This window comes from Salmo trutta, chromosome 8, assembly GCF_901001165.1.
Source record: "Salmo trutta chromosome 8, fSalTru1.1, whole genome shotgun sequence".
Classification (NCBI taxonomy): Eukaryota; Metazoa; Chordata; class Actinopteri; order Salmoniformes; family Salmonidae; genus Salmo; species Salmo trutta.
In genome coordinates this window covers 28,648,500-28,676,240 of record NC_042964.1, presented here as the reverse complement: position 1 = coordinate 28,676,240, position 27,741 = coordinate 28,648,500, and the positions used below count along the sequence as shown (strand labels likewise).

The 27,741-nt window shown below is 40.7% G+C and overlaps 1 protein-coding gene and 2 long non-coding RNA genes across 3 annotated transcripts; all 3 read left to right on the top strand.

The window, feature by feature from the left end:
* Positions 1-491: 491 nt before the first annotated feature.
* On the top strand, positions 492-14,072 carry LOC115198637 (uncharacterized). The gene is made up of 2 exons (XR_003879270.1): positions 492-849; positions 13,603-14,072. It is a non-coding gene; the product is annotated as an uncharacterized LOC115198637 (long non-coding RNA).
* Positions 14,073-17,893: 3,821 nt separating this feature from the next.
* On the top strand, positions 17,894-20,903 carry LOC115198636 (uncharacterized). Its single transcript, XR_003879269.1, has 2 exons — positions 17,894-20,209; positions 20,472-20,903. It is a non-coding gene; the product is annotated as an uncharacterized LOC115198636 (long non-coding RNA).
* A 3,257-nt stretch (positions 20,904-24,160) lies between these two features.
* Positions 24,161-27,460, top strand: LOC115198635 (cyclin-dependent kinase inhibitor 1B). Its single transcript, XM_029760717.1, has 3 exons — positions 24,161-24,870; positions 25,309-25,425; positions 25,960-27,460. The coding sequence occupies exons 1-2, from the start codon at positions 24,405-24,407 to the stop codon at positions 25,416-25,418; spliced, it is 576 nt and encodes a 191-aa protein (XP_029616577.1). The 5' UTR covers positions 24,161-24,404; the 3' UTR covers positions 25,419-25,425; positions 25,960-27,460.
* The last annotated feature ends 281 nt before the right edge of the window (positions 27,461-27,741 follow it).

Sequence of the window (27,741 nt, the reverse complement as noted above, 5' to 3'; positions counted from 1 at the left end):
GGTTGAGAGAAAGTTCAAAAGTGGACAGTCACTTTAGCCTACTGTCTGCTTCTGTTCACTTATAGTACAGTAGATTTGCCATTGTGGAGATTATATATTTAGTTTATGTCCACATCTCAGTGGTTTTCTGTATTTTTTTCTTTAAAGCTTATTTCGAGATTGACTGCCAGAGTTGACAGTGAATGAATGACCCTAAAAACATGTTGGCCTATTCATGGAACATTTGTAAATGTCATACAGACACTTCACATTCATACATACACTGACTCCTCTTTCATTTGCTATCATGTGTTGTATGTGGCTTGATGGCTACTTGGCCTTCATCTGTCATTGTGCTTTTAAATTGAACAAGACAAATTCCCTATTGTATTATTTTCTATTCAATTGCATATTGGACAGTGTTTTGCAATGCAATTAGTAGTGGGTGAAGGATTCTTTCTGTGGTAAGTTAACTTGGGGTTGATGAAACTGTAGGATTAATGAAAAGCTTTGACATGTCTCTGTGGAGCTGGCCAGCGGGCATTCTCAAATCTCAATTATCATTGTGGTTTAACAACAGGCTTTTAATCGAATGGAAATCTCAACTGCGTGGAACGGGCATCTCTCACTGAGACCTCTGATTTCCTATTCGCTTAAACCTTAGGTGTGTCAGGAGGTGTGTGCTTCTCCGGAGCTGTTTTACTGCATCATTTTCGAAAGGGAGTGTGACGGTTTTGACAGAGTCAGTGGTGGACAGCACAGGCTTGTTTGTATCAAAGGGACTATTGGCACCTGCCCCCACCGATTTCACCTCTGACAGTTGTGTTCAGCATGCTTTGCAACCATATGGATTGGACAGTCATCGGTGAGGTATAAACTCTCTCTTACTAAACAATGTTGTTATGTAAAATTGTGATAATAGCCTACGCAGGATATACTGTTTGGATGAAGGAATTAAATACTGCATGCTTTTAACCTCATTCTGATCGATTTAGATCAATATTTGTCTTTAGTGTCATGTTGAATTATAAAACTCAACATTAGTTGAGTTCAATTCTGGAAAGTAGAGAAGGCAAAAATGAGAAACTTAATACAAACAATTTTCTTCCTTTTTAAAACGTATATTCCTGTGTTCTGCATTGTATAATTCCCCACCTAATAGGCTAAAAAGTATCAGTTGTGCTTAGCGTGTTTATATTGTCACATACACTGGATAGGTGCAGTGAAATGTGTTGTTTTACAGGGTCAGCCATAGTAGTACAGCGCCACTGGAGCAAATAAGGGTTAAGTGCCTTGCTCAAGGTCACCGACAGATTTTTCCTCTTGTCGGCTCAGTTAATTCAACCCAGCGACATTTTGGTTACTGGCCAAACACTCTAACCGCTAGACTACCTCCCACCCACTTAGAGTTGGGCATTGGGGTGGTTACAATAACCTACATACAGTACAGTAGCCTAGGTTAAGCTATATTCTTATACAAAGTTGGCCAATGGCAAATGGAATTTACTGCATAAAGCATGCATTCATCCATTGTTCTCAGAATGCCAGTGGTGTGACGGGAAACATTCCCAACCACTTACTTGCTTGTGTACACCTGTTTTTGTCATAGTCTTTGTAGCAGCCAGCATGTTTATGCTATGAGTGCTAGGCTACACATACTTTTTTCTTAGGTGGAGCTAAGAGATGAAGGGGGTAAGTAAGGTTACTGTATACAAGACTCTTGACCTAAATGAAATGTAACTGGTTTTAGCATACCAGATTCAGCTAATCTAGATCCTGATGACTATGTGCAGGTGTCTGGTTTACATTTTAGTAGACGCTCTTATCCAGAGCAACTTACAGTAGTGCATGCATTTACATACTTAAAAAAGAATTGTTCTGGTCACCCATGGGAATGGAACCCACAACTCAGGCTTTGCAAGCACCATGCTCTACCAACTGAGCCACACAGGACCATGGTTACTGCCTGTTAAAACAGGATAAGATAGTATTATGGCCCGGCTATACACAACAAAAATATACACGCAACATGCAACAATTTTAAAGATTTTACTGAGTTACTGCGCTATGAGGAAATCAGTAAATTGAACTAAATTCATTAGGCCCTAATCTATTGATTTCACATGACTGAGAATACATGTATCTGTTAGTCACATATACCTTGGATCAGAAAACCAGTCAGTATGTGGTGTGACCACTATTTGCCTCATGCAGTGGTGTGACACATCTCCTTTCACATAGAGTCTATCAGGCCGTTGGGTGACATGTCTGATGAGTATGCAGGCCATGGAAGAACAGGGACATTTTCAGCTTGCAGGAATTGTGTACAGATCCTGGCTACATGGGGCTGTGCATTATCATGCTGAAACATTAGGTGATGGCGGCAGATGGATGGCACGACAATGGTCCTCAGTAACTCATCACGGTATCCCTGTGCATTCAAATTGCCATCGATAAAATGCAATTTTCTTTATAGTGTTGAGTCACCCACATACAAAGACACACTGGCTTTACTCAAAGGCATGTCATTGGTGAAGATTGAAAAATGTAAGGGGCCTAGGCAGCTGCCCTGGGGAATTCCTGATTCTACCTGGATCATGTTGGAGAGGCTTCCATTAATGAACACCCTCTGTGTTCTGTTAGACAGGTAACTCTTCATCCACAATATAGCAGGGGGTGTAAAGCCATAACACATATGTTTTTCCACCAGCAGACTATGATCGATAATGTCAAAACCCACACTGAAGTCTAACAAAACAGTTACCACAATCTTTTATTATCAATTTCTCTCAGCCAATCATCAGACATTTGTGTAAGTGCCATGCTTGTTGAATGTCTTTCCCCATAAGTGTGCTGAAAGTCTGTTGTCAATTTGTTTACTTAAAATAGCATTACATCTGGTCAAACACAATTTTTTCCAAAAGTTTACAAAGAGTTGGTAACAGGCTGATTAGTCGGCTATTTGAGCCAGTAAAAGGAGCTTTCATATTCTTGGGTAGCGGAATGACTTTTGCTTCGCTCCAGGCCTTAGGGTACACACTTTCTAGTAGGTGTCACGGCTGTCTAGGACCAGTGGAGATGTGGAATCAGGAGCAGGAGACAGAGGGCTGGAGCAACAGTGTTTTAATAATAATTGCAAACGCAATAGCCGTAGGGCACAGGGCGCGTGGCGAAGTCCGCCAGGGGAAACACACGTTCCCAAAATAAACGCACTGGAAAAAGGCGCACGGGGCGCAGCCCGGCAATACAATAGACAATAACAGCCAAAAAAACAGCTTACACTCGCAACTGTCCTGAGTGGACAATAAACAATCCCGCACGAGAACCCCAACTGAAAATACACACTAAATAACCCCCCACTAATGACAGACACAAAACAGGTGCGGGATAGACAGACAAAACCAAAAGACACAGAAACAACGATCGGTGGCAGCTAATAGGCCGGCGACGACGACCGCCGAGCGCCGCCCGACCGAGGAGGGGCGCCACCTTCGTTAGATACTGTGACAGTATAGGCTTAGACACCGGTGGCTTGTCATTGTTGATCGACAACAATACTTTTTTCACCCCTCCCACACTCACTTTACGTAATTCAAAATTACAATGCTTATCTTTCATTTAACTAGGCAAGTCAAATAAGAACAAATTCTTTTGTTTTACATTGTGTTTCCCATGCCCCTGGGATAATGTACATTTTCTGCAGCATTATCATAACTTCGCGACACAATGGTATTGATTCATTGAGCTGGACTTGGATCATAATAAGTCATTGTCTCAATGCAGCCTTGATATGCGTGGACAAAGTCAGGAGCCAAGATGATTTGGGTGATCTCCGTCATTCCTGTAGAGCATTTTCTGTTTCAAGAAGGTGTCAACGTTATCTACTCTATAAAAGTGATTCCAACAGAGCGAGGATGACAAGAATGGAAATTTAACTTCCCTTAGGCGGTTTCTGCCAGTTTGGGCAGAAATGATTTGGTTGTGCAAACACACAGTTTCATCAGCTAGCCTCAGATGATCCCAATGGTGAAGATGTGGATGTCCTGGGCTTGCGTGGTTACACATGGTCTGTGGTTGTGAGGTCAGTTGGACCTAAAACGACATTAGAGGCAGCTTATGGTAGAGAAATTAACATTCTATTCTCTGGCAACAGCTCTGGTGGACATTCCTGCTGTCAACATGCCAATTGCATGCTCCCTCATCTGTGGCATTGTGTTGTGTGGCAAAACTGCACATTTTAGAGTGGCCTTATATTGTCCCGAGTACAAGGTACACCTGTGTAATGATCATGCTGTTTAATCAGCTTCTTGATATGCCACACCTGTCATATGGATGGATTATCTTGGCAAAGGATAAATGCTCGCTAGCAGGGATGAAACAAATTTGTGCCAAAAATAAGCTGAGCTTTTTGTGCGTATTGAACATTTCTGGGATCTTTTAATTCAGCTCATGAATCATGGGACCAAAACTTTACATGTTACGTTTATATTTTTGTTCAGTGTAAATACCCTGGTGGGGTTAGGGGTCAGAGTAGACAAGTTTAAACAGGAAAACACAAAATCAGTACAGTAACAGTTTGGAGAGTTACAGGGGGCCTCACAGGTGTGAAGTATCACAGATGCAAACAGCTCGTTTACTGTCACCTGAGGCCCAACCAAAGTTTATAATGTAACTTTTAGACAGTAAATATTGATTATTGGAGAGGTACAGTTGCCTTGACAATATCTCTGATAGCAAGCTATACTGTATAGTGCCATGATATCATCTGTCTGAAATCATCAGTCTATGATGTAACTGACCAACTTTGTAATTGACAGGATCTGTTTTGTACCTGCCAGTAGAATGTAAAGTCAGGTCCAACTTTATTGGCACCTTTGATAAAGATGCACAAAAAAACGTATTCAGACCCCTTGACTTTTTCCATATTTTGTCACATTACAGCCTTATTCTAAAATGTATTTAAAAAAAATATCCTCTTCAATCTACACACAATATCCCATAATGACAAAGCAAAAACAGGTTTTTAGAAATTTTTGCTAAAATGAAATATCACATTTATATAAGTATTCAGACCCTTTACTCAGTACTTTGTTGAAGCACCTTTGGCAGTGATTACAGCCTTGATGTATCTTGGGTATGAAGCTACAGTACAAGCTTGGCACACCTGTATTTGGGGAGTTTCTCCCATTCTTCTCTGCGTATCCTCTCTTGCTCTGTCAGGTTGGATGGGGAGCGTTGCTGCACAGCTATTTTCAGGTCTCTCTAGAGATGTTTGATCGGGTTCAAGTCCAGGCTCTGGCTGGGCCATTCAAGGACATTCAGAGACATGTCCCGAAGCCACTCCTGCATTGTTTTGGCTGTGTGCTTAGGGTCGTTGTCCTGTTGGAATGTGTACGTTCGCCCCAGTCTGAGGTCCTGAGCGCTCTGGAGCAGGTTTTCATCAAGGATCTCTCTGTACTTTGCTCCGTTCATCTTTCCCTCAATCCTGGCTAGTTCCCCAATCCCTGCCACTGAAAAACATCCCCAAATCATGATGCTGCCACCACCATGCTTCACCGTAGTGATGGTGCCAGGTTTCCTCCTTAAGCTTGGCATTCAGGCTAAAAAGTTCAATCTTGGTTTCATCAGACCAGAGAATCTTGTTTCTCATGGTCTGAGAGCCTTTAGGTGCCTTTTGGCAAACTCCAAGCGAGCTGTCATGTGCCCTTTACTGAGGAGTGGCTTCCGTCTGGCCAATCTACCATAAAGGCCTGATTGGTGGAGTGCTGCAGAGATTGTTGTCCTTCTGCTGGAAGGTTCTCCCATCTCCACAAAGGAACTCTGGTGCTCTTTCAGAGTGACCATTCCAAATCATGTCCAATTAATTGAATTTACCACAGGTGGACTCCAATCAAGTTGTAGAAATATCTCAAGGACAATTTCGAGTGTCATAGCAAAAGGCCTGAATGATTATGTAAAGAAGGTATTTCTGTTTTTTATTTTTAATACATTTGCTAAGGGGTCTGAATACTTCCCGAAGGTACTGTATATTGTATGCTCCAAAGAAATATACAATTATATTATTTTGTACTAATACAATTGCTCAAAGAAAGAAATGTTGTTTAACAAGTAATATAAAATAATTTCCTTTTTTTTGGAGCATACAATATAGCTCAGTATTTGTTTTATTTATTTAATTGTCTTTTTTGCTTATCTTCATCAAGGATGCCAATAATTTTTGACCTGACAGGTTATTTTTGCCAACAGCTGTAAATGCTAAATATTGATAGTTAGAGATACGGTTGAAATCGGAAGTTTACATACACTTAGGTTGGAGTCATTAAAACTTGTTTTTCAACCACTCCACACATTTCCAACAATTGTTTACAGATTATTTCACTTATAATTCACTGTATCACAATTCCAGTGGGTCAGAAGTTTACATACACTAAGTTGACTGTGCCTTTAAACAGCTTGGAAAATTCCAGAAAATTATGTCATGCTTTAGAAGCTTCTGATAGGCTAATTGACATCATTTGAGTCAATTGGAGGTGTACCTGTGGATGTATTTCAAGGCCTACCTTCAAACTCAGTGCCTCTTTGCTTGACATCATGGGAAAATCAAAATAATTAAGCCAAGACCTCAGAAAATAAAGTTTAGACCTCCACAAGTCTGGTTCATCCTTGGGAGCAATTTCCAAACGCCTGAAGGTACCACATTCATCTGTACAACAAGTCTCCTAGAGATGAACGTACTTTGGTGCGAAAAGTGCAAATCAATCTCAGGACAACAGCAAAGGACCTTGTGAAGATGCTGGAGGAAACAGGTACAGAGGTATCTATATCCACAGTAAAATGAGTCCTGTATTGACATAACCTGAAAGGCCACTCAGCAAGGAAGAAGCCACTGCTCCAAAACCGCCATAAAAAAGTCAGACTACGGTTTGCAACTGCACATGAAGACAAAGATCATACTTTTTGGAGAAATGTCCTCTGGTCTGATGAAATAAAAATAGAACTGTTTGGCCATAATAACCATTGTTATGTTTGGAGGAAAAAGGGGGAGGATTGCAAGTCGAAGAACACCATCCCAACCGTGAAGCACAGGGATGACAGCATCATGTTGTGGGTGTGCTTTGCCATAGGAGGGACTGGTGCACTTCACAAAATAGATGGCTTCATGAGGTATGAAAATTATGTGGATATATTGAAGCAACATCTCAAGACATCAGTCAGGAAGTTACAGTGGGGGAAAAAAGTATTTGATCCCCTGCTGATTTTGTACGTTTGCCCACTGACAAAGAAAGGATCAGTCTGTAATTTTAATGGTAGGTTTATTTGAACAGTGAGAGACAGAATAACAACATAAATATCCAGAAAAACGCATGTCAAAAATGTTTTAAATTTGCATTTTAATGAGGGAAATAAGTATTTGACCCCCTCTCAATCAGAAAGATTTCTGGCTCCCAGGTGTCTTTTATACAGGTAACGAGCTGAGATTAGGAGCACACTCTTAAAGGGAGTGCTCCTAACCGCAGCTTGTTACCTGTAAAAAAGACACCTGTCCACAGAAGCAATCAATCAGATTCCAAACTCTCCACCATGGCCAAGACCAAAGAGCTCTCCAAGGATGTCAGGGACAAGATTGTAGACCTACGCAAGGCTGGAATGGGCTACAAGACCATCGCCAAGCAGCTTGGTGAGAAGGTGACAACATTTGGTGTGATTATTCGCAAATGGAAGAAACACAAAAGAACTGTCAATATCCCTCGGCCTGGGGCTCCATGCAAGATCTCACCTCGTGGATTTGCAATGACCATGAGAACGGTGAGGATTCAGCCCAGAACTACACGTGAGGATCTTGTCAATGATCTCAAGGCAGCTGGGAACACAGTCACCAAGAAAACAATTGGTAACACACTACGCCATGAAGGACTGAAATCCTGCAGCGCCCGCAAGGTGACCCCTGCTCAAGAATACATATACATGCCCGTCTGAAGTTTGCCAATGAACATCTGAATGACTCAGAGGACAACTGGTGAAAGTGTTGTGGTCAGATGAGACCAAAATGGAGCTCTTTGACATTAACTCAACTCGCCGTGTTTGGAGGAGGAGCAATGCTGCCTATGACCCCAACAACACCATCTCCACCGTCAAATATGGAGGTGGAAACATTATGCTTTGGGGGTGTTTTTCTGCTAAGGGGACAGGACAACTTCACCACATCAAAGGGACAATGGACGGGGCCATGTACCGTCAAATCTTGGGTGAGAACCTCCTTCCCTCAGCCAGGGCATTGAAAATGGGTCGTGGATGGGTATTCCAGCATGACAATGACCCAAAACAAGGCAACAAAGGAGTGGCTCAAGAAGAAGCACATTAAGGTCCTGGAGTGGCCTAGCCAGTCTCCAGACATTAATCCCATTGAAAATCTGGGAAGGGAGCTGAAGGTTCGAGTTGCCAAACGTCAGCCTCGAAACCTTAATGACTTGGAGAAGATCTGCAAAGAGGAGTGGGACAAAATCCCTCCTGAGATGTGTGCAAACCTGGTGGCCAACTTTAAGAAACGTCTGACCTCTGTGATTGCCACCAAGTACTAAGTCATGTTTTGCAGAGGGGTCAAATACTTATTTCCCTCATTAAAATGTAAATCAATTTCTAACATTTTTGACATGCGTTTTTCTAGATTTTTTTGTTGTTATTCTGTCTCACAATGTTCAAATAAACCTACTATTAAAATTATAGACTGATCATTTATTTGTAAGTGGGCAAACGTACAAAATCAGCAGGGGATCAAATACTTTTTTCCCCCACTGTAAGTTCCAAATGGGTCTTCCAAATGGACAATGACCCCAAGCAGACTTCCAAAGTTGTGGCAAAACGGCTTAAGGACAACAAAGTCAAGGTATTGGAGTGGCCATCACAAAGACCTGACCTCAATCCTATAGAAAATTTGTGGGCAGAACTGAAAAAGCGTGTGCGAGCTGGGAGGCCTACAAACCTGACTCAGTTACACCAGCTCTGTCAGGAGGAATGGGCCAAAATTCACCCAACTTATTGTGGGAAGCTGGTGGAAGCCTTCCTGAAACGTTTGACCCAAGATAAACAATTTAAAGGCAATGCTACCAAATACTAATTCAGTGTATGTAAACTTCTGACCCACTGGGAATGTGATGAAAGAAATAAAAGCTGAAATAAATAATTCTCTATTCTGACATTCCACATTATTAATATAAAGTGGTGATCCTAACTGAACTAAAAGAACTGAGATTCAATGTACTTGGCTAAAATGTATGTAAACTTCCGACATCAACTGTACATATTTTTTACTTACCCCTTTTTCTCCCCAATTTCATGGTATCCAATTGGTAGTTAGTCTTGTCTCATCGCTGCAACTCCCGTACAGACTCAGGAAAGGCGATGGTCGAGAGCAATGCTTCCTCTGAAACACGACCCAACCAAGCCGCACTGCTTCTTGACACAATGTCCGCTTAACCCAGGAAGCCAGCCACACCAATGTGTCGGAGGAAACACCGTACATCGGGCGACCATGTCAGCGTGCATGCGCCAAGGCCCGCCACAGGAGCCGCTCGAGTGTGATGGGACAAGGACATCCCTGCCGGCCAAACCCTCCCCTAACCCGGACGACGCTGGGCCAATTTTGCGCCACCCCATGTGTCTCCCGGTCGCGGCCAGCTGCGACAGAGCCTGGACTCGAACCAGGATCTCTAGTGGCACAGCTAGCAACTGCGATGCAGTGCCTTAGACCACTGCCCCACTCAGGAGATTGTAAAATATACCGTCTGGAAAATGTATATAGTTTGTACAGTGCATTCGGAAAGTATTCAGACCCATTTACTTTTTCCACATTTTTGTTAAGGTACAGCCTTATTCTAAAATCGATTAAATCATTCTTTTTTTTATCGATCTGCACACAATACCCCATAATCACAAAGCAAAGATGCTACAAGGTTCGCACACCTGTATTTGGGGAATTTCTCCCATTCTTTTCTGCAGAACCTCTAAAGCTCTGTCAGGTTGGATGGGGAATATCGCTGCACAGGTATTTTCAGGTCTCTCCGGAGAGTTTGTTCGGGTTCAAGTCCGGGCTCTGGCTGGGCCACTCCAGGACGTTCAGAAACTTGTCCCGAAGCCACTCCTGCATTGTCTTGGCTGTGTGCTTAGGGTTGTTGTCCTGTTGGAAGGTGAACCTTACCCCCAGTCTGGGGTCCTGAGGGCTCTGGAGCAGGTTTTCATTGGATTTACCACAGGTGGACTCCAATCAAGTTGTAGAAACATCTCAAAGACGAACAATGGAAACAGGATGCACCTGAGCTCACTTTCGAGTCTCATAGCAAATGGTCTGAATATTTATGTAAATATGGTATTTCAGTTTTTTTATTTATTTATATAAAATAGCAAAAATGTCATTATGGGGTATTGTGTGTAAATTGATGAGGAAAGAAATGTGTATCCTTTTGAAAATGTAATTTAATCAATTTTTGAATAAGACTGTAATGTAACAAAATGTTAAAAAAGGGAAGGGGTCTGAATACTTTATGAATGCACTGTTTAAACTGTAAGTAGAAGCCTAAGTGGAGGTTGTACATTTTTGGTTAGGGGAAAATAATAAAGGAAAATATATTCAAGAAATATATATATTTTTATATATTTACAAAAAATATATATGGGGGATTGGAAAGGATGCAGACAATTACAGTGACGGCAGCCACTATCTATCAGCAATATTATAGCTGATCTACCCCCCTCCCCCCAACAAAAAGCAGTAAAGTAAATTGTGAATAGGGTAGCCCAGTGCCTGTGTTTTTAATGGAAATTAGTAAAAAGAGCTGTTCAAGCTCTAACAATTGGAATTCATAGATATACATGTTTGCTTCTGCTTCTGTGGTAGCGTCAAAAGAAAACACTAGACAAATCAAATCAAACTTTGTCACATGCGCTGAATACAAGAAGTGTAGACCTTACCTTAAAATGCTTACTTACAAGCCCTTAACCAACGGTGCAGTTCAAGAAGAGTTAACCTGTTGGGGATAGAGGGCAGTATTTGCACGGCCGGATAAAAAACGTACCTGATTTAATCTGGTTACTACTCCTGCCCAGTAACTAGAATATGCATATAATTATTGGCTTTGGATAGAAAACACCCTAAAGTTTCTAAAACTGTTTGAATGGTGTCTGTGAGTATAACAGAACTCATATGGCAGGCAAAAACCTGAGAAGATTCCTTACAGGAAGTGGCCTGTCTGACCATTCCTTGAGCTTCTTGACTCTGTTTATTGAAGACTGAGGATCTTTGCTGTAACGTGACACTTCAGAGGATATTTGGATATAACTATGGATTATTTGGGACCAAACCAACATTTGTTATTGAAGTAGAAGTCCTGGGAGTGCATTCTGACGAAGAACACCAAAGGTAATAACATTTTTCTTATAGTAAATCTGACTTTGGTGAGTGCTAAACTTGCTGGGTGTCTAAATAGCTAGCCTTGTGATGCCGGGCTATCTACTCAGAATATTGCAAAATGTGCTTTCACCGAAAAGCTATTTTAAAATCGGACATATCGAGTGCATAGAGGAGTTCTGTATCTATAATTCTTAAAATAATTGTTATGCTTTTTGTGAACGTTTATCGTGAGTAATTTAGTAAATTTTTTGTAAATTCACCGGAAGTTTGCGGGGGGTATGCTAGTTCTGAACGTCACATGGTAATGTAAAAAGCTGGTTTTTGATATAAATATGAACTTGATTGAACAGACATGCATGTATTGTATAACATAATGTCCTAAGATTGTCATCTGATGAAGATCATCAAAGGTTAGTGCTGCATTTAGCTGTGGTTTGGGTTTATGTGACATTATATGCTAGCTTGAAAAATGGGTGTCTGATTATTTCTGGCTGGGTACTCTGCTGACATAATCTAATGTTTTGCTTTCGTTGTAAAGCCTTTTTGAAATCGGACAGTGTGGTTAGATTAACGAGAGTCTTGTCTTTAAAATGGTGTAAAATAGTCATATGTTTGAGAAATTGAAGTAATAGCATTTCTAAGGTATTTGAATAACGCGCCACAGGATTCCACTGGCTGTTACGTAGGTGGGACGATTTCGTCCCGCCGACCCTAGAGAGGTTAAAAAAAATATTTACCAAATAAACTAAGGTAAAAAGTAACACAATAACAATAACGAGGCTATATGCAGGGGGTACTGGTACCGAGTCAATGTGTGGGGGTACAGGTTAGTCAAGGTCATTTGTACATGTAGGTAGGGGTGAAGTGACTATGCATAGATAATAATCAGAGTACAAAACACAAAACAAATGGGTGGGGGGTGTCAATGTAAATAGTCCGGTGGCCATTTGATGAATTGTTCAGCAGTCTTATGGCTTGGGGGTAGAAGCTGTTAAGGAGCCTTTTGGTCCTAGACTTGGCGCTCCGGTACTGCTTGCCGTGCGGTAGCAGAGAACAGTCTATGACTTGGGTGACTGGAATCTCTGACAATTTTTGGGACTTTCCTTTGACACCGCCTATTATATAGGTCATGGAATGCAGGAAGCTTGACCCCAATGATGTACTGGGCCGTACACACTACCCTTTATAGCGCCTTACGGTCAGATGCCGAACAGTTGCCATACCAGGCGGTGATGCAACCGGTCAGGATGCTCTCGATGGTGCAGCTGTAGAACTTTTTAAGGATCTGAGGCCCCATGCCAAATCTTTTCAGTCTCCTGAGGGGGAAAAGGTGTTGTCATGCCCTCTTCACGACTGTCTTGGTGTGTTTGGACCATGATAGTTCACTGGTGATGTGGACACCAAGGAACTTGAAACTCTCGACCCGCTCCACTACAGCCCCGTCGATGTTAATGGGGGCCTGTTCGGCCCGCCTTTTCCTGTAGTCCACGATCAGCTCCTTTGCCTTGCTCACGTTGAGGGAGAGGTTGTTGTCCTGTCACCACATTGCCAGGTCTCTGACCTCCTCCCTATTGGCTGGCAAGTATCAGACATGTAGCTAGCTAGCTAGTATTTGTAAGCAAAATGGCATATAACACCAGATCTAGAATTTCAAATGTTGTTGCTAGCTACAGTCAGAGTGCCTCGGACCCTCTCGCTTGGTAAGCTATTCTGGCTGCCCAAGACCCTTGGACTTCCTCTCTGGGTGGAAAGCAACAATGATCTGGACAAAAGTGAGCGCTGCCCCCCTCCCCAGAAAAATACTCCGCCCTTGCACATGCATGCATGGTGATCGACAGAGTAAAGCTTGTAGTAACCTACTCCAAACAGAAAACATTTTGCAACGAAAATGAGTTTCTTTTGGATAAATTCAGGTAGGTCCCTCCCCATTTTGTTCCGTTTGCTCCATTTGATTCTTAAACGGTAAACAGTTTCCATTGCAAGATGTAATGAATACACCTCTGGGGTGTAATCATTAGTCCAAATCGTTGCAAACGGAAAACGTTTTGCAACAAAAACAAGAGTTTATTTTGGACAAGTTCAGGGATGTCCCACCCCATTTTTTTCTGTTTGCTTGGTTCCTAGTGAATACACCCCAGGTTCTACATGCCATAACTTCATGGCAGGGATAGTGTCCTTGCTTAATGTGTTTGTTACTATTTTTGTTTTTCTTCTTCCAGGGCTGCAGCCTTTTCTACACCAAGCGATTCTGCATGCAGTGTGTGAACAAACACTTGGACTAGATCCCCCCTCACATTCAAGCTGAACTTGACAAAAAGAAGCAGCCATCACAGACAGGTGTTTCATGATTTCTGCAAGAGACAAATTAAAGAGACTGGAGGTACTTCAGGAAGGAAAATCTCTAGCATTTCATTTAGGAGATATCTCTCGGGGTTGTGGCTAGCGTTCTTGCCTTGGGGTCAGGTGACCTGGGTAGTATTCCCACTTAGGGCGATACTCTCTCCTGTCGGTCACTTGTCATATATGCATCTGGGATAGACACGTTTCTGTTTTGGGAGAAATGGTTGGAACTGAACATAACTTCTGGGCCACATAAGGGATTCTAGTTGGTGTCATATACAGTTTTACCAATTTCCATAATGTGGAAATTGAGCAAGTTGAGTTGACTAAACTGCTTGGAGTAACCCTAGATTGTATACTGTCATGGTCAAAACATATTGATACAAAAGTAGCTAAGATGGAGAGAAGTATATCCATAATAAAGCACTGCTCTGCCTTCTTAACAACATTATCAACAAGGCATGTCCTACAGGCCCTAGTTTTGTTGCACCTTGTCTACCGTTCAGTCATGTGGTCAGGTGCCACAAACAAGGACTTAGGAAAATTGCAATTGGCTCAGAACAGGGCAGCACAGCTGGCCCTTGGATGTACACAGAGCTGATATGAATAATATGCATGTCAATCTCTCCTTCTCCTGGCTGAAAGTGGAGGAGAGATTGACTTCATCACTACTTGTATTTATGAGAAGTATTGACATGAATGTGCCTGTCTGTCTAAACCCCTGGCACACAGCTCGGACACCCATGCATATCCCACAAGACATGCCACAAGAGATCTCTTCACAGTCCCCAAGTCCAGAACAGACTATGGGAGGTGCACAGTACTACAAAGTACTGGTCTACCGATTAGTTGGCATGGCCGATTAATTAGAGCCAATTTCAAGTTTTCATAACGATCAGTAATCGCCCTTTTTGGACGTCGATTATGGCCAATTACATTGCAATCCACGAGGAAACTGCGTGGCAGGCTGACCACCTGTTACGCGAGTGCAGCGTCAATTGGACCTTGTGGCTGCAAGGAGCCACGGTAAGTTGCTAGCTAGAATTAAACTTATCTTATAAAAAACAATCAATCTTCACATAATCACTAGTTAACTACACATGGTTGATGATACTACTAGGTTAACCAGCTTGGCCTGCATTGCATATAATCAATGCAGTGCCTGTTAATTTATCATCGAATCACAGCCTACTTCAACTTTGCAAAACGGGTGATGATTTAACAAAAGCGCATTTGCAAAAAAAGCACAATCGTTTCACAAATGTACCTAACCATAAACATCAATGCCTTTCTTAAAATCAATACACAGAAGTATATTTTTTTAAACCTGCATATTTAGTTAAAAGAAATTCATGTTAGCAGGCAATTATAACTAGGGAAATTGTGTCACTTCTCTTGCGTTCAGTGCAAACAGAGTCAGGGTATATGCAACAATTTGGGCCGCCTGGCTCGTTGCGAAGACCGTAATTAATTTGCCAGAATATTACATAATTATGACATAACATTGAAGGTTGTGCAATGTAACAGCAATATTTAGACTTAGGGTTGCCACCTGTTCGATAAAATACGGAACGGTTCCGTATTTCACTGAAAGAATAAACGTTTTGTTTTCTAAATGATCGTTTCCGGATTTGACCATATTAATGACCAAAGGCTCGTATTTCTGTGTTTATTATATTATAATTAAGTCTATGATTTGATATTTGATAGAGCAGGCTGACTGAGCGGTGGTAGGCAGCAGCACGCTCGTAAGCATTCATTCAAACAGCGCTTTACTGCGTTTTTCCAGCAGCTCTTAGCAATGCTTGAAGCACAGCGCTGTTTAAGACTATCAACTCCCGAGATTAGCCTGGCAATACTAAAGTGCCTATATGAACATCCAATAGTCAAAGGTACAGTGGGGAGAACAAGTATTTGATACACTGCAGATTTTGCAGGTTTTCCTACTTACAAAGCATGTAGAGGCCTGTCATTTTTATCATAGGTACACTTCAACTGTGAGAGACGGAATCTAAAACAAAAATCCAGAAAATCACATTGTATGATTTTTAAGTAATTAATTTGCATTTATTGCATGACATAAGTATTTGATACATCAGAAAAGCAGAACTTAATATTTGGTACAGAAACCTTTGTTTGCAATTACAGAGATCATACGTTTCCTGTAGTTCTTGACCAGGTTTGCACACACTGCAGGAGGGATTTTGGCCCACTCCTCCATACAGACCTTCTCCAGATCCTTCAGGTTTCGTGGCTGTCGCTGGGCAATACGGACTTTCAGCTCCCTCCAAAGATTTTCTATTGGGTTCAGGTCTGGAGACTGGCTAGGCCACTCCAGGACCTTGAGATGCTTCTTACGGAGCCACTCCTTAGTTGCCCTGGCTGTGTGTTTCAGGTCATTGTCATGCTGGAAGACCCAGCCACGACCCATCTTCAATGCTCTTACTGAGGGAAGGAGGTTGTTGGCCAAGATCTTGTGATACATGGCGCCATCCATCCTCCCTCAATACGGTGCAGTTGTCCTGTCCCCTTTGCAGAAAAACATCCCCGAAGAATGATGTTTCCACCTCCATGCTTCACGGTTGGGATGGTGTTCTTGGGGTTGTACTCATCCTTCTTCTTCCTCCAAACACGGAGAGTGGAGTTTAGACCAAAAAGCTCTATTTTTGTCTCATCAGACCACATGACCTTCTCCCATTCCTCCTCTGGATCATCCAGATGGTCATTGGCAAACTTCAGACGGGCCTGGACATGCTCTGGCTTGAGCAGGGGGACCTTGCGTGCGCTGCAGGATTTTAATCCATGACGGCGTAGTGTGTTACTAATGGTTTTCTTTGAGACTGTGGTCCCAGCTCTCTTCAGGTCATTGACCAGGTCCTGCCGTGTAGTTCTGGGCTGATCCCTCACCTTCCTCATGATCATTGATGCTCCACGAGGTGAGATCTTGCATGGAGCTCCAGACCGAGGGTGATTGACCGTCAACTTGAACTTCTTCCATTTTCTAATAATTGCGCCAACAGTTGTTGCCTTCTCACCAAGCTGCTTGCCTATTGACCTGTAGCCCATCCCAGCCTTGTGCAGGTCTACAATTTTATCCCTGATGTCCTCACACAGCTCTCTGGTCTTGGCCATTGTGGAGAGGTTGGAGTCTGTTTGATTGAGTGTGTGGACAGGTGTCTTTTATACAGGTAACGAGTTCAAACAGGTGCAGTTAATACAGGTAATGAGTGGAGAACAAGAGGGCTTCTTAAAGAAAAACTAACAGGTCTGTGAGAGACGGAATTCTTACTGGTTGGTAGGTGATCAAATACTTATGTCATGCAATAAAATGCTAATGAATTACTTAAAAATCATACAATGTGATTTTCTGGATTTTTGATTCCGTCTCTCACAGTTGAAGTGTAACTATGCTAAAAATTACAGACCTCTACATGCTTTGTAAGTAGGAAAACCTGCAAAATCTGCAGTGTATCAAATACTTGTTCTCCCCACTGTATATGAAATACAAATGGTATAGAGAGAAATAGTCGACGCATCATAATTCCTATAGTAACTACAACCTAAAACTTGTTAACTGGAAATATTGAAGAACTGGGAATATTGAACCACCAGCTTTCATATGTTCTCATGTTCTGAGCAAGGAACGTAAACATTCGCTTTTTTACAGGCACATATTGCAGTTTTACTTTCTACTCCAACACTTGTGTTTTTGCATTATTTAAACCAAATTGAACATGTTCATAATTTTTTTGAGACTAAATAGATTTTATTTATGTATTATATTATGTTCAAATAAAGTGTTGTTGTAATTGTCATTATTACAAATATATATAAAAATTGGACGATTGTTTATATTTTTTATCGAGATCAGCTTTTTTTTGGTTCTCCAATAATCGGTATCGGTATCGGCATTGAAAAATCATAATCGGACGATCTCTACTACATAGAACCATGACTACATGGAACTCTGTTCCACATCAAGTAACTGATGCAAGCAGAAAAATGTAATTTAAACAACAGATAAAAAAAACACCTTATGGAATAGCAGGGACTGTGAAGCAACACAAACAGACACATGCATACACACACACACGATAACATATGCACTATACACACACATACACATGGATTTAGTACTGTAGATATGTGGTGGTGGTGTAGGGGCCTGAGGGCACACAGTGTGTTGTGAATGTATTGTAATGTTTAAAAGATTGTATAAACTGCCTTAATTTTCCTGGGCCACAGGAATGCTTGACCCCAGCCTTGGCAGCAGCTAATGGGGATCCATTATGAATTATGCTTCGCCCAAGCAGTGATACAAACACTATTTTTCTATGGATGACCTCAATGTTTATAAACAAGATCCGTTGACCTTGCAGAGTAAATGAAACCTCTCTGATCCATAGGAGCATTCTGTGTATGCCCCTCAAATGGCACCCTATTCCCTATTTAGACTAGTGCACTACTTTTGACCAAAGCTGCATGGGCCCTGGTCGGAAGTTGTGCACTAAATAGGGAGCCATTTTGGAGAAAAGCTCAATTGCATATGTCCCAGTGAGGGAACTCCAAGTACATAAGTAATTGTAACCACTAAACTGCAGTGATAGTCAGATTGTGTCAAAGTCAGTTGGCGATAGGCGAGCTGCCAACAATGACGGACGGCATTTAACACTGAGGAGATGTCACTCTGGACTGGAGGCAGTTTTAAAAAGCCCAAACAAAATGGGGATATTAGAGCTAATGAACCCTGAACCCAACATTGCCAAATGCAGGACATGTATAATTCCACAGAACCTTTCCCTATCTCTCCTCACTTTTTAGGGAGACAATTCCAAACAAAAATCTCCTACTCTGGCTCCAAAACCTGTCACAAAGTGTCATTCTATGACCATTCATAAGAGACTGCCATCCACTTTCTTTTGTCATAAACCAATAAAATATAGGTGCATAAAGAATAATACAAATATTACTTTATTCAAGTACTGAGACTACCAGGTTATTACTTTAGACATGGTCACTTATTAATAACTTACTAGTAGTTCCTCTCTAATGCTCCGTGTACACTAGTGGGCGGTGAAACGCCGCTTCCTATTCATTTGCAATGGTAGGGAAGCGGAGAGGGCAGGGGACCGTTTGGCGGTGCGAACGTGTTGTGGGAGGCGGTGAAAAAGTTCAGCATTTCCCAACTTTACAGCTTGTGTACACTAGCATGCGATAAATTGCCACGTGCCACTTAGGTCGCCCAGAGTGGCTCGCTTATGGGCGTGCTGGCAGCATATGGCAGCACATTTGATTGTGTGTCAAGAATTTAGCATAGCAAGTTTGTATGAAGGTCTGGTTATTAAATGGGTAAATAGTATAACACATTCTCTATTTCAATAATTTATTCACAGCTAAATAGTAATGTGCTCTAAAACGCTCTAGTGACGAACAAACTTTACTGCCCTGTTTCCAATTGTCCACATGGCTGGGAGAACCTATTCAAGTAAGTAAATACATTTGGAAAAAATGAGTATTTTTTTTTATTATTAGCTATCTACTTACAGTGCAGGCTAACTCAAATGAGCTGCTAACGTAGCTAGCTATCTAGCCAACTTTGCATACTGTATAGATGGCTAGTGTCGTGGAAATTCTTACACAGGGACACTCAAAGACAATCTTAAATTAATCATTGTTTCTTGTCAGCGTGCTGTAGAGGTTCCAACCAACTCAATGCACCTTAGTACACATCAGGAGCTCTCCCTGGCCAGACCCAGCAGTTCTCTTATATACGGCTATGCACAGAAACGTTATTTGCATGATTTGGCATAATTAATTAATAATTACCGTTTTGTTTCATTCATGTGACCGACCAAACTGTTTCAGAACATGTGACAGACCAACACCTCACAAGGCTTCTCTTTATGCTGAGACCTTGAAACTGAGAGAGCTTTCGTTTGTTCACAAAACACGGTCTCGGCGTACTGCCAAATTGCAGCTACTGATAAGTGAGGATTTGTACAGTCAGCCACTTGCATGAACACAGAAATTGGTTTATAGAACAGCACATGAATAGAACACATAAATTAGTTATAAGAAAACCACAAACATTAAAATTCCCATTACACTAGCTAAGTGAATGAAATATCACCAGCTACCTAACTTCATATTAGCTCATAAACTAACTAAAAAACGAACTCCAAATGCATTTGTAGGTAGCTAGCTAACATCCATGGAGGAGGGTCAAAGGATAGCAGCCCCAACTGTCAAAGTGAGAGAATAGGCTATTCTAGATAGGGCAGGCACTTTTGTGTAGTTCCAGTCCCTAGAAGTGAGGACGGAGATAACAGTAAAATAATATTCAGTGCGGTCTAATTTGAGTATAATGAAGTCTGTTTCTTGTGAGGTTTTCTGTCTTTAGATACAGAGAGCTGTGAAAGCCTGTCTGCAGATGAAGTCCCAATGAAGAGCAATGGTTCTCAGTCCTGGTCCTGGGGACTCAAAGGGGTGCACATTTTTGTTTTTGCCTTAGCACTACACAGCTGATTCAAATGATCAAGCTTTAAGTGGTATTTATGTATTCATTTGTGATGCTATCCTTGATATGATCCTGCTATTGTCACATGCTACACATGCACATGTGTGTGCACATGCATCTGCCTATCCAATGTTATCATGATTTGTTATAAGGGATATTATACTTTAGTAATCCACAATGATCTGGTGATGTAAAACTCTAAAAATGACATTGTCTTCCATATTCCTATAGATACCTTGTAACTGGAGATACCTTCAAAACATTTGCCTACAGTTACCATGTAGGGCACTGAAAGGTTGGGTGACCATGGCCATCTGGGACTGCCTCCAAGGGGAATTCAGGCATGTGAATGCTACCTGTGTCCTGCATAACTTCATGAGTATGGACACGAGGACCATGAGGGGATCTGCAGCTCACCACCGTGTGCCAGAGGAGAGGTCTGCTGCTCTGCATGACCTTTCAAGGATGGGGGCCAACAACACAGCACTGGAGGCAATCCGTGTGGGGTAGATCTTCACCTCCTACTTCTTCAAAGAGGGTGCTGTTCCCTGGAAACATCATAGACTACACTATGCACAACTAAATGCTCTTTTAAGAGCCATACACATTGCAATAAGAGTATTACCTATGTCAACTGCAGTTATTAAAGTTCCAGTTTCTCTCCTTTTGATTTCTACTTCTCAGGTGAGGGTGCTGTTCTGGTAAAGGTGATGTTTGTACAAAAAAAACTGGGTCTTTTAAGAGTCACCCATATTGAAAACATTTAGAACAGTTAGACACCCTATAACCCACACCTACACACTTGTGTATAAATCTTATTAATGGATTGTGCAGTAAGCAGGCTCAGGTGCATAACTGTGGCTCCTTCCACCTTCAAAGGATAGGCAAGAGGACCAACCATGGAGAATAGTAAGACACTTCATTTTTTATATTTATATAACTATGCTATATTGTTTGTCCTTGTGTCTGTGCATGTTTTTCAGTATAAAGTACTCTGCAGCCACTTATCGTGGACACCAGGTGAGACCACACACACAGATTCCTGTTGAACACTATATTTTTAACTACCTTATTTTGTCAATAACAGTCTCTCTCCTTCACTTCATCCCTCTCCTCCCTTCTCTCTAAATCCTCTAGGTTATATCAGCTATGTTGGTGAACCCCACCCGCATCTGAACTGGTTACATAGAGGGCACAGCATGATCAGAGGTGAGAGGTCACTTGGTCGGGTCAACAGGAAGTATTATTAAAGAGATGTTTACATTGAAATACAGAGAGATGTACTAGTCCCAGAGTTAATCATCCAAGGTCAGTTTTGCATTTCACCTCCTGATGATTATGATGACTGTTAGCATGATTAAGCCTTGTTTTTTAAAATTATATCTCTCCATCTGTCTCTCATCTGCTGGTATGTTTTGATGTGGGAGAAGAAGCCAACTCCCAGTCCCGTCATCGCCATCTCACCTGCTCTTAAGATAACCTTCGGGCCAACTGGGGCCCAAGGCTGTTTGGAGACACTGCTTGAGACACTATTACAGTATGTAATTGTGATGAACTCAGAGAACATTAGGGTATCACTAATTCATCAATCATATGCTGTCTTCCCTGTTCCTTTTGACTCCTCTGCTCTTACCTCTTTCCCTTTCTTTCTTTTACACTCTCACACTTCCTCTTTCTTCCTCTGTTTTTATAATGAACAGCAGATGTGTATTGAAGTACAGATTGAACTTGTAATTGTAATATCATATTACAATTATAATATTGATAATGCATGTATTATGTATTTAGAACACTTGGATAATGAACTTCTTTCAATTAAGTGTTTCACATTCTCTACTGGTTGAAATTAAGTCTCTCATTTGATATACTACTACACCTATTCTGTGTCCTCAGATCAATGCAGATGAAGGGAGTTAGATATTGAGATGAACCGGTTTTAGAATATTTACATGATGCATAGGTAGTGTAGTGTAGTTTTTTTCTGTATATTTGAATTACAAATCAGCCTTTACTTAAATCATGTTTCTAGTCTATTGCATAGTTACAATGTGTAACCATTGATGTCCCAGGACCAGGATTGGTAAACACTGTTTAAGTGTATAATTGTAATACATACATGCAGACACAGCATCATTCAAAGAATGGAGTTTGATACTCCTGGTATTAGATATGATGGAAAAAGAATTTCTCACAGACATTAATACCTGAACCGCAACTTTATTTGCCAAGGTAGAATACATGATCAGTGAATATACTTAATGTACAGGCTGCAATGTAGGGATCTCATGCTTGTTAATAACTATATGTATATAGGATTTGCAGCCTTGGCACAAAGATATATTATATTCTACTCAATTCATAGGCTTTATTAATGTCGTTCAGACTGTTCTGAAGTCGATACAACAGGCTATCATAGCTGAGGTACATAGCTAGGTTACCAAACGTTTTACGGTCCATACACAGATCGGCTATCTAGCTACACATCCATAGGCATACAGGTATTTTTATCCTCCACTTCACAATAAGCAAGAAACAATTTAGCTAGCTACCTTACTTCAGCTGCATTGCATGGGAAATATCAGTAAGGCAAGCTTACAAAATTCTACATTCAATTTGCAGTAAATGCTTTAGCTAGATAGATTCTTCACATCCACTAATTCACAAGACGACAGCCTGGTTTGCTGGTTTTCTCAGGAGTCCCTAAAACATTAAACAACACAAATTACAATTTCAGGGTGGGTATAATTTGTGGAACATTCCAACAGGAATCTGTCCAAAAAGATTGTAAATAAGGTTGCCAACAAACAATGCTTACAAAGTTGTATAGCCGCAGAATACGATACCGGGTAGAGTGGGCTATGTCATTATGTTTTTCACTCACCACCTTTATTCCGGAAAATGTCTGTCCTCACTCTGATAGCCTATGGACAAACATTAAGAATAAGCTTTGGGGTGAGTTGATGCCTATTCGGCAGCTAATGTTAGTTAGCTAGGTGAATTGATCATGCTAAATTGTATGCGTTGTTTGTTGGCAACCTTGTACTTTAAGAAGTTTTTGGAACAGATTCCTGTTGGAAAGTTCCACAAATTATACCCACCCTCAATTTCATACTCATGACGTCACAACACCCATAAAGCTATCTAGTTAGCTGGTTAATGTTAGCTAGTCCGTTAGCTTGCTAAATAGCGATTTTCGTCAATTAACTTTATGACAAAACAATATGCATCATCGTTTGTCTCTACATTAACTAACATATTCCTTTCAACTGTACATTTTTTGCGTGACTCGTTATGACATAATTACTTACATTTGCTTCCATCTTAGTATTTTTGTCAGCCATCTTTGCTGAAGAAGGTCTCCAACCTTGGGTTGCATAGCGTCAAATTCGTCATGGGAACCACTCGATATGACTGGTCATCGCCCAGCAGTCGCCGCTGGTGATTTCCATAACAGCCAGTGAAAGGAAGAGGCCCAACTCCGCAAAAAAACTTGTCTCCTTTCAGCAGGGGACGTTTTTCGTTGTTTCGCCCACCAAGCAAGGCGATTTTTATGGAGGTCAATAAAAATGTCGAATTTGGTCAACAAAAAAATTTATGGATTATTTTCTAAGTGAGGTTTATTTGATTGAATATAAGTTTATAAGAAAGACATGACATACCAGCAACTTTAAGGAAAAACACTTTATATTGGAGTTGTCTTCAGTTGGCTATGCATATTAATGAAATGAGGCTCGAATCATAACATCTCTCTCCATTCAGTACAGGCGGTTGACGACAACAACCCTCACCGAATATTTAAAAATATATTACAATAATGAGATGTATTCACCAATCCAAAGAAAGGGTAGGCGGGAGCTAGACAGCCTGCCGTGCCGCTTTGTGGACAACGACTCCCATTGTGGCGGAGAAACATGTATCTTGCCAGTATATCCATCATCTTTGGTACAGCACAGAAGATTTAGCTCCGTAGTCAAACGGCAGAAAACAACCAACAGAACTAAGCTTTCACTATTCGGGCAGATTGTTTTTTGCTTGGAGGGGGAATCACGTTGGCTGTTTTACGGATGCTATGCTTGCGTCTCTAACTTGTGTTTCAGGTCGCTTATTTAAAAGGAATACTTGTTTTTTTTCTGGTAAACCGTCGCGATTTATGGTCGTTTTCATATGTGCAACAACATGTCAAATGTTAGTCTTTCGAATGTGAGTCCGACGTTGGAAAGGGTGGATCCGCGTCCGACGGATCACACGAAGCCCCCGATTCGCAGAAATCTTTTCGGATCGGTAGATCACGACGAATTTAGGAGGGAGTGTTTGGTTCAAATGAAAGAGATGGAGAAGGCTTCTATTGACAAATGGAATTATGATTTCCTGAACGACAAGCCCCTTTCCCAGGGAGATTATAAATGGGAACCCATGAAAAGCAGTGACCTGCCTGACTTTTACAGCAGACCGCCTCACAAGCGAGTCTGGTCCTCTGGAAATGTGGGCCATAACGGGAATCATGATTACCGAGTCCGACCGAGCTGTCCTACGAACGGGGCTGAGCTATCCGAGGAGACTGAGAAGAGCGAGAGGCAGACGCATTGTCACCACTCTCACAACTGGGCAAGGAAAAGACCTGCAAATCCAGGTAAATGATGCAGTTTTGAAAATTGACTTGATTTTAGAGTTAACCAATCGAAAACAATTCAGCCAGCCTCCATCGCACAATATGCCACAGTCGAGTTAAATCGTTACAATCTGCGAAATTGTATAACAATTCTGCTTCACTGCACTGATACAATGTCGCAGAAAGCCTATACTTTGTACCCCTCATCTCTAGATTCCGTCGATACTTACTTTCTTTCCAGAACGACACGCTTTGTGTGTCAAGCTATTTTACACTGATTTCTTCCTCGTCTTGTGTTTTGAATGTTGGTTCTGATCTGACCTAATGAATAGCCTGATTACATAACCACTTGGCTGTTTAGCTTGATGATAAACTTAATTTCTGAACTATTCAACAGGGCGGGAAATTAGCTTTTTGGCGATAAACTGTTTACTGACATGTCTTTAAATTGTGTTTCAGAACCCCAAAGTACTGGTAAAAAGTCACATTCCAGTGAAGAGGATGAAGTTGTGTCAGAGTCAGTAGAGCAGACACCCAGCAAAAACGATTCCAGGACACATGAACACTAATACCAAGGTAAGAACTTCATCGTCATGCATTTCCAATGTATACTGTCAGGTGAGTGTGAAATGATGTGTGCATTTTATTTGTTCATGTGGAATTAGAATGTCCTGGAGCATAACCCGGTTGTTCTAATAACCTTATTATAAACATTAGCATTTCAGTTGTGAAGCCTTAGTGAGATGTTAAAAAGTGTAGATGACACACTTTGGTAAACGCCCCAGCTATCTGGTCTAATATTAACTTAAGCAAGCCTAGTTCAAGTGCAGAACAGTAGTAACACGTCATCAGCAGGCTTTGCATGAGGAAGGGTTGTTTTCAAGAGAATGAGCTCTTCAAGATGCTGCTCTCTCTCTGCAGAAGTCTGTCTTGAGTGACATGTTGACATTTAATGTACACTTTTGCACTGTTTTCTTGCTTCAGCAGAATACACAATGCATGATACTGGACAACTAAACTGTCTTTACTATGCATGTGTTATAACCTTCAGGCTATGTACCCATAACCCCTTCTGTGAACAGAGCTAATATGAATTTGTTTTCCCCACAGGGCTGAGAAGTCCTCCTTTTTCATTGAATACTGTACTTCAGGACCTGAAGAAGAGAAGAGGGATAGAAGAGAAGACAGGATACAAAATGGCCTGCCTTTAGGAGGGAGGGAGGCTGTGCAAGCACTGAATATTTACACTAAAGTTTTGGCGCTCAATTTAATCCAATCGCCTCAAAAGCAGAAAATGTAGCAGTGTGCAAAATTGGATGTTTTTCCCTTTTTGCTCACTTTTATTTTAACTACCTATGTTTCATATGTAGCACATAAAACATAATATTAGTATGTTGATAAAATAAGTGTCTTGAAGAATTGCTGTGCAGTTTTCAAAAAAACATTGTTTGTTTGTAAAAGTGGTCATATGATATCCTTGTTCAGGTATAATTGATAGTTATAAATGCAGATTATTTCTAAGTCAGGGTTTTTGAGAGTATCTCATCAAAGAATCAGTTGTTTCTATTTTGTGGCTTTATTCAGTGTTCAGTGGTAGTACATAGTTTGAAGGCATATTATTCAAAAGCTGGTCATTAGGGTTGGGGTCAATTCTATTTCAATTGATGAAGTAAACTGAAAGTCATTCCAATTTTCCTCAATGTTTTTCAATGAGAGAAAATATTTGGAATTTTTGTTTACTTCCTGAGTTGACTGAATTTGAATGTAATTGACCCAACGCTACACTAAGTTCATACTGTCAATCAGAAGGACTTCTATGTTACATGACCTAACTAGATACAAGACCTAACTAGATACAAGTTTACATGCAAATAATAAATTATTATTATTTTTATTAAGTTTTCCTACTGCGAAAGGGAAAGATCCTGCCAAAGTTTCAACATTTGTCTTATTTTTATGGAAAAATTATTAAATGATTAGGCCTTATTCATTGCATAGTTAGAAATTATTGGTAAAAGTTTGAAAATATGAGTTCCCATTTTGAAGTATTAATTATTATTATTATGCCACCCTAGAATCAGTTGGTTTACTTTAACTTATTCATAATGTGGTCCAGTTTGACCAGAGTAGCCTACACTCTCAGATGTGTTGTAACCACTGGGCACTTTTCAAACATAAATATGTGAATCAACAATTTGCCTCTTATTGTGTGTTGACTTCATGTTGAGCATGACATGGCACTTTATAGACCACACAAAGGAAATAATTATCATCTTTGAGGAGGACAGACAGATAAAAGACAAAACTACACTGCATGTACAGTATGTCTGTATAAAACTTTGAAGTGTACCTGTGTATTTTTCCTTGTAAAAATTATAGTAACTTATTTTTGTTCAGGTTTTTGTGGTTGTATTGATATCCAAAGTGACATTTTTTGAGCATTGTTATGTAAATACTTTAAAAAATGTTTTTGGATACAAAAGGTTGCAAAACTGAGCCTGATTAAAAATATACCTGTATATTTTGTATTGTGTCTCTGAAACCGGCAATCATTTGATAAAAAAAACTATATTGGGTTAAATAAAAAGTGACTGATTTATTATTTTCATTATTCTGAATTATGTGCACATTCATTTTCCTCCATATGTCAACATTGTCACATTATGCTATACATTTAGGCTATAGTGTGCCAGGGCCAACCTCGGCAGTAGGCTAGTAAAGGTATTAGTTATGAGATATGGTTGATAATGTGTAAAAACACACGTATAGACAAGTCACCCAGAAATTATTGTTTCTTTTTTATCTATGCATAATGCTACAGTTGAAAAAATGCATGATGTTACTGTTTATTGAGTGAAGAGATTCTTTAGAATTGAAATCACCATAGATTCC

What these genes read in the sequence shown, in the direction of transcription:
- LOC115198635 (XM_029760717.1), top strand. Translation starts at nt 24,405, where the DNA reads ATGTGCAACAACATGTCAAATGTTAGTCTTTCGAATGTGAGTCCGACG. An exon ending in GAAAAGACCTGCAAATCCAG is followed by an intron (nt 24,871 to 25,308) that starts GTAAATGATGCA and finishes ATTGTGTTTCAG; the next exon opens with AACCCCAAAGTACTGGTAAA.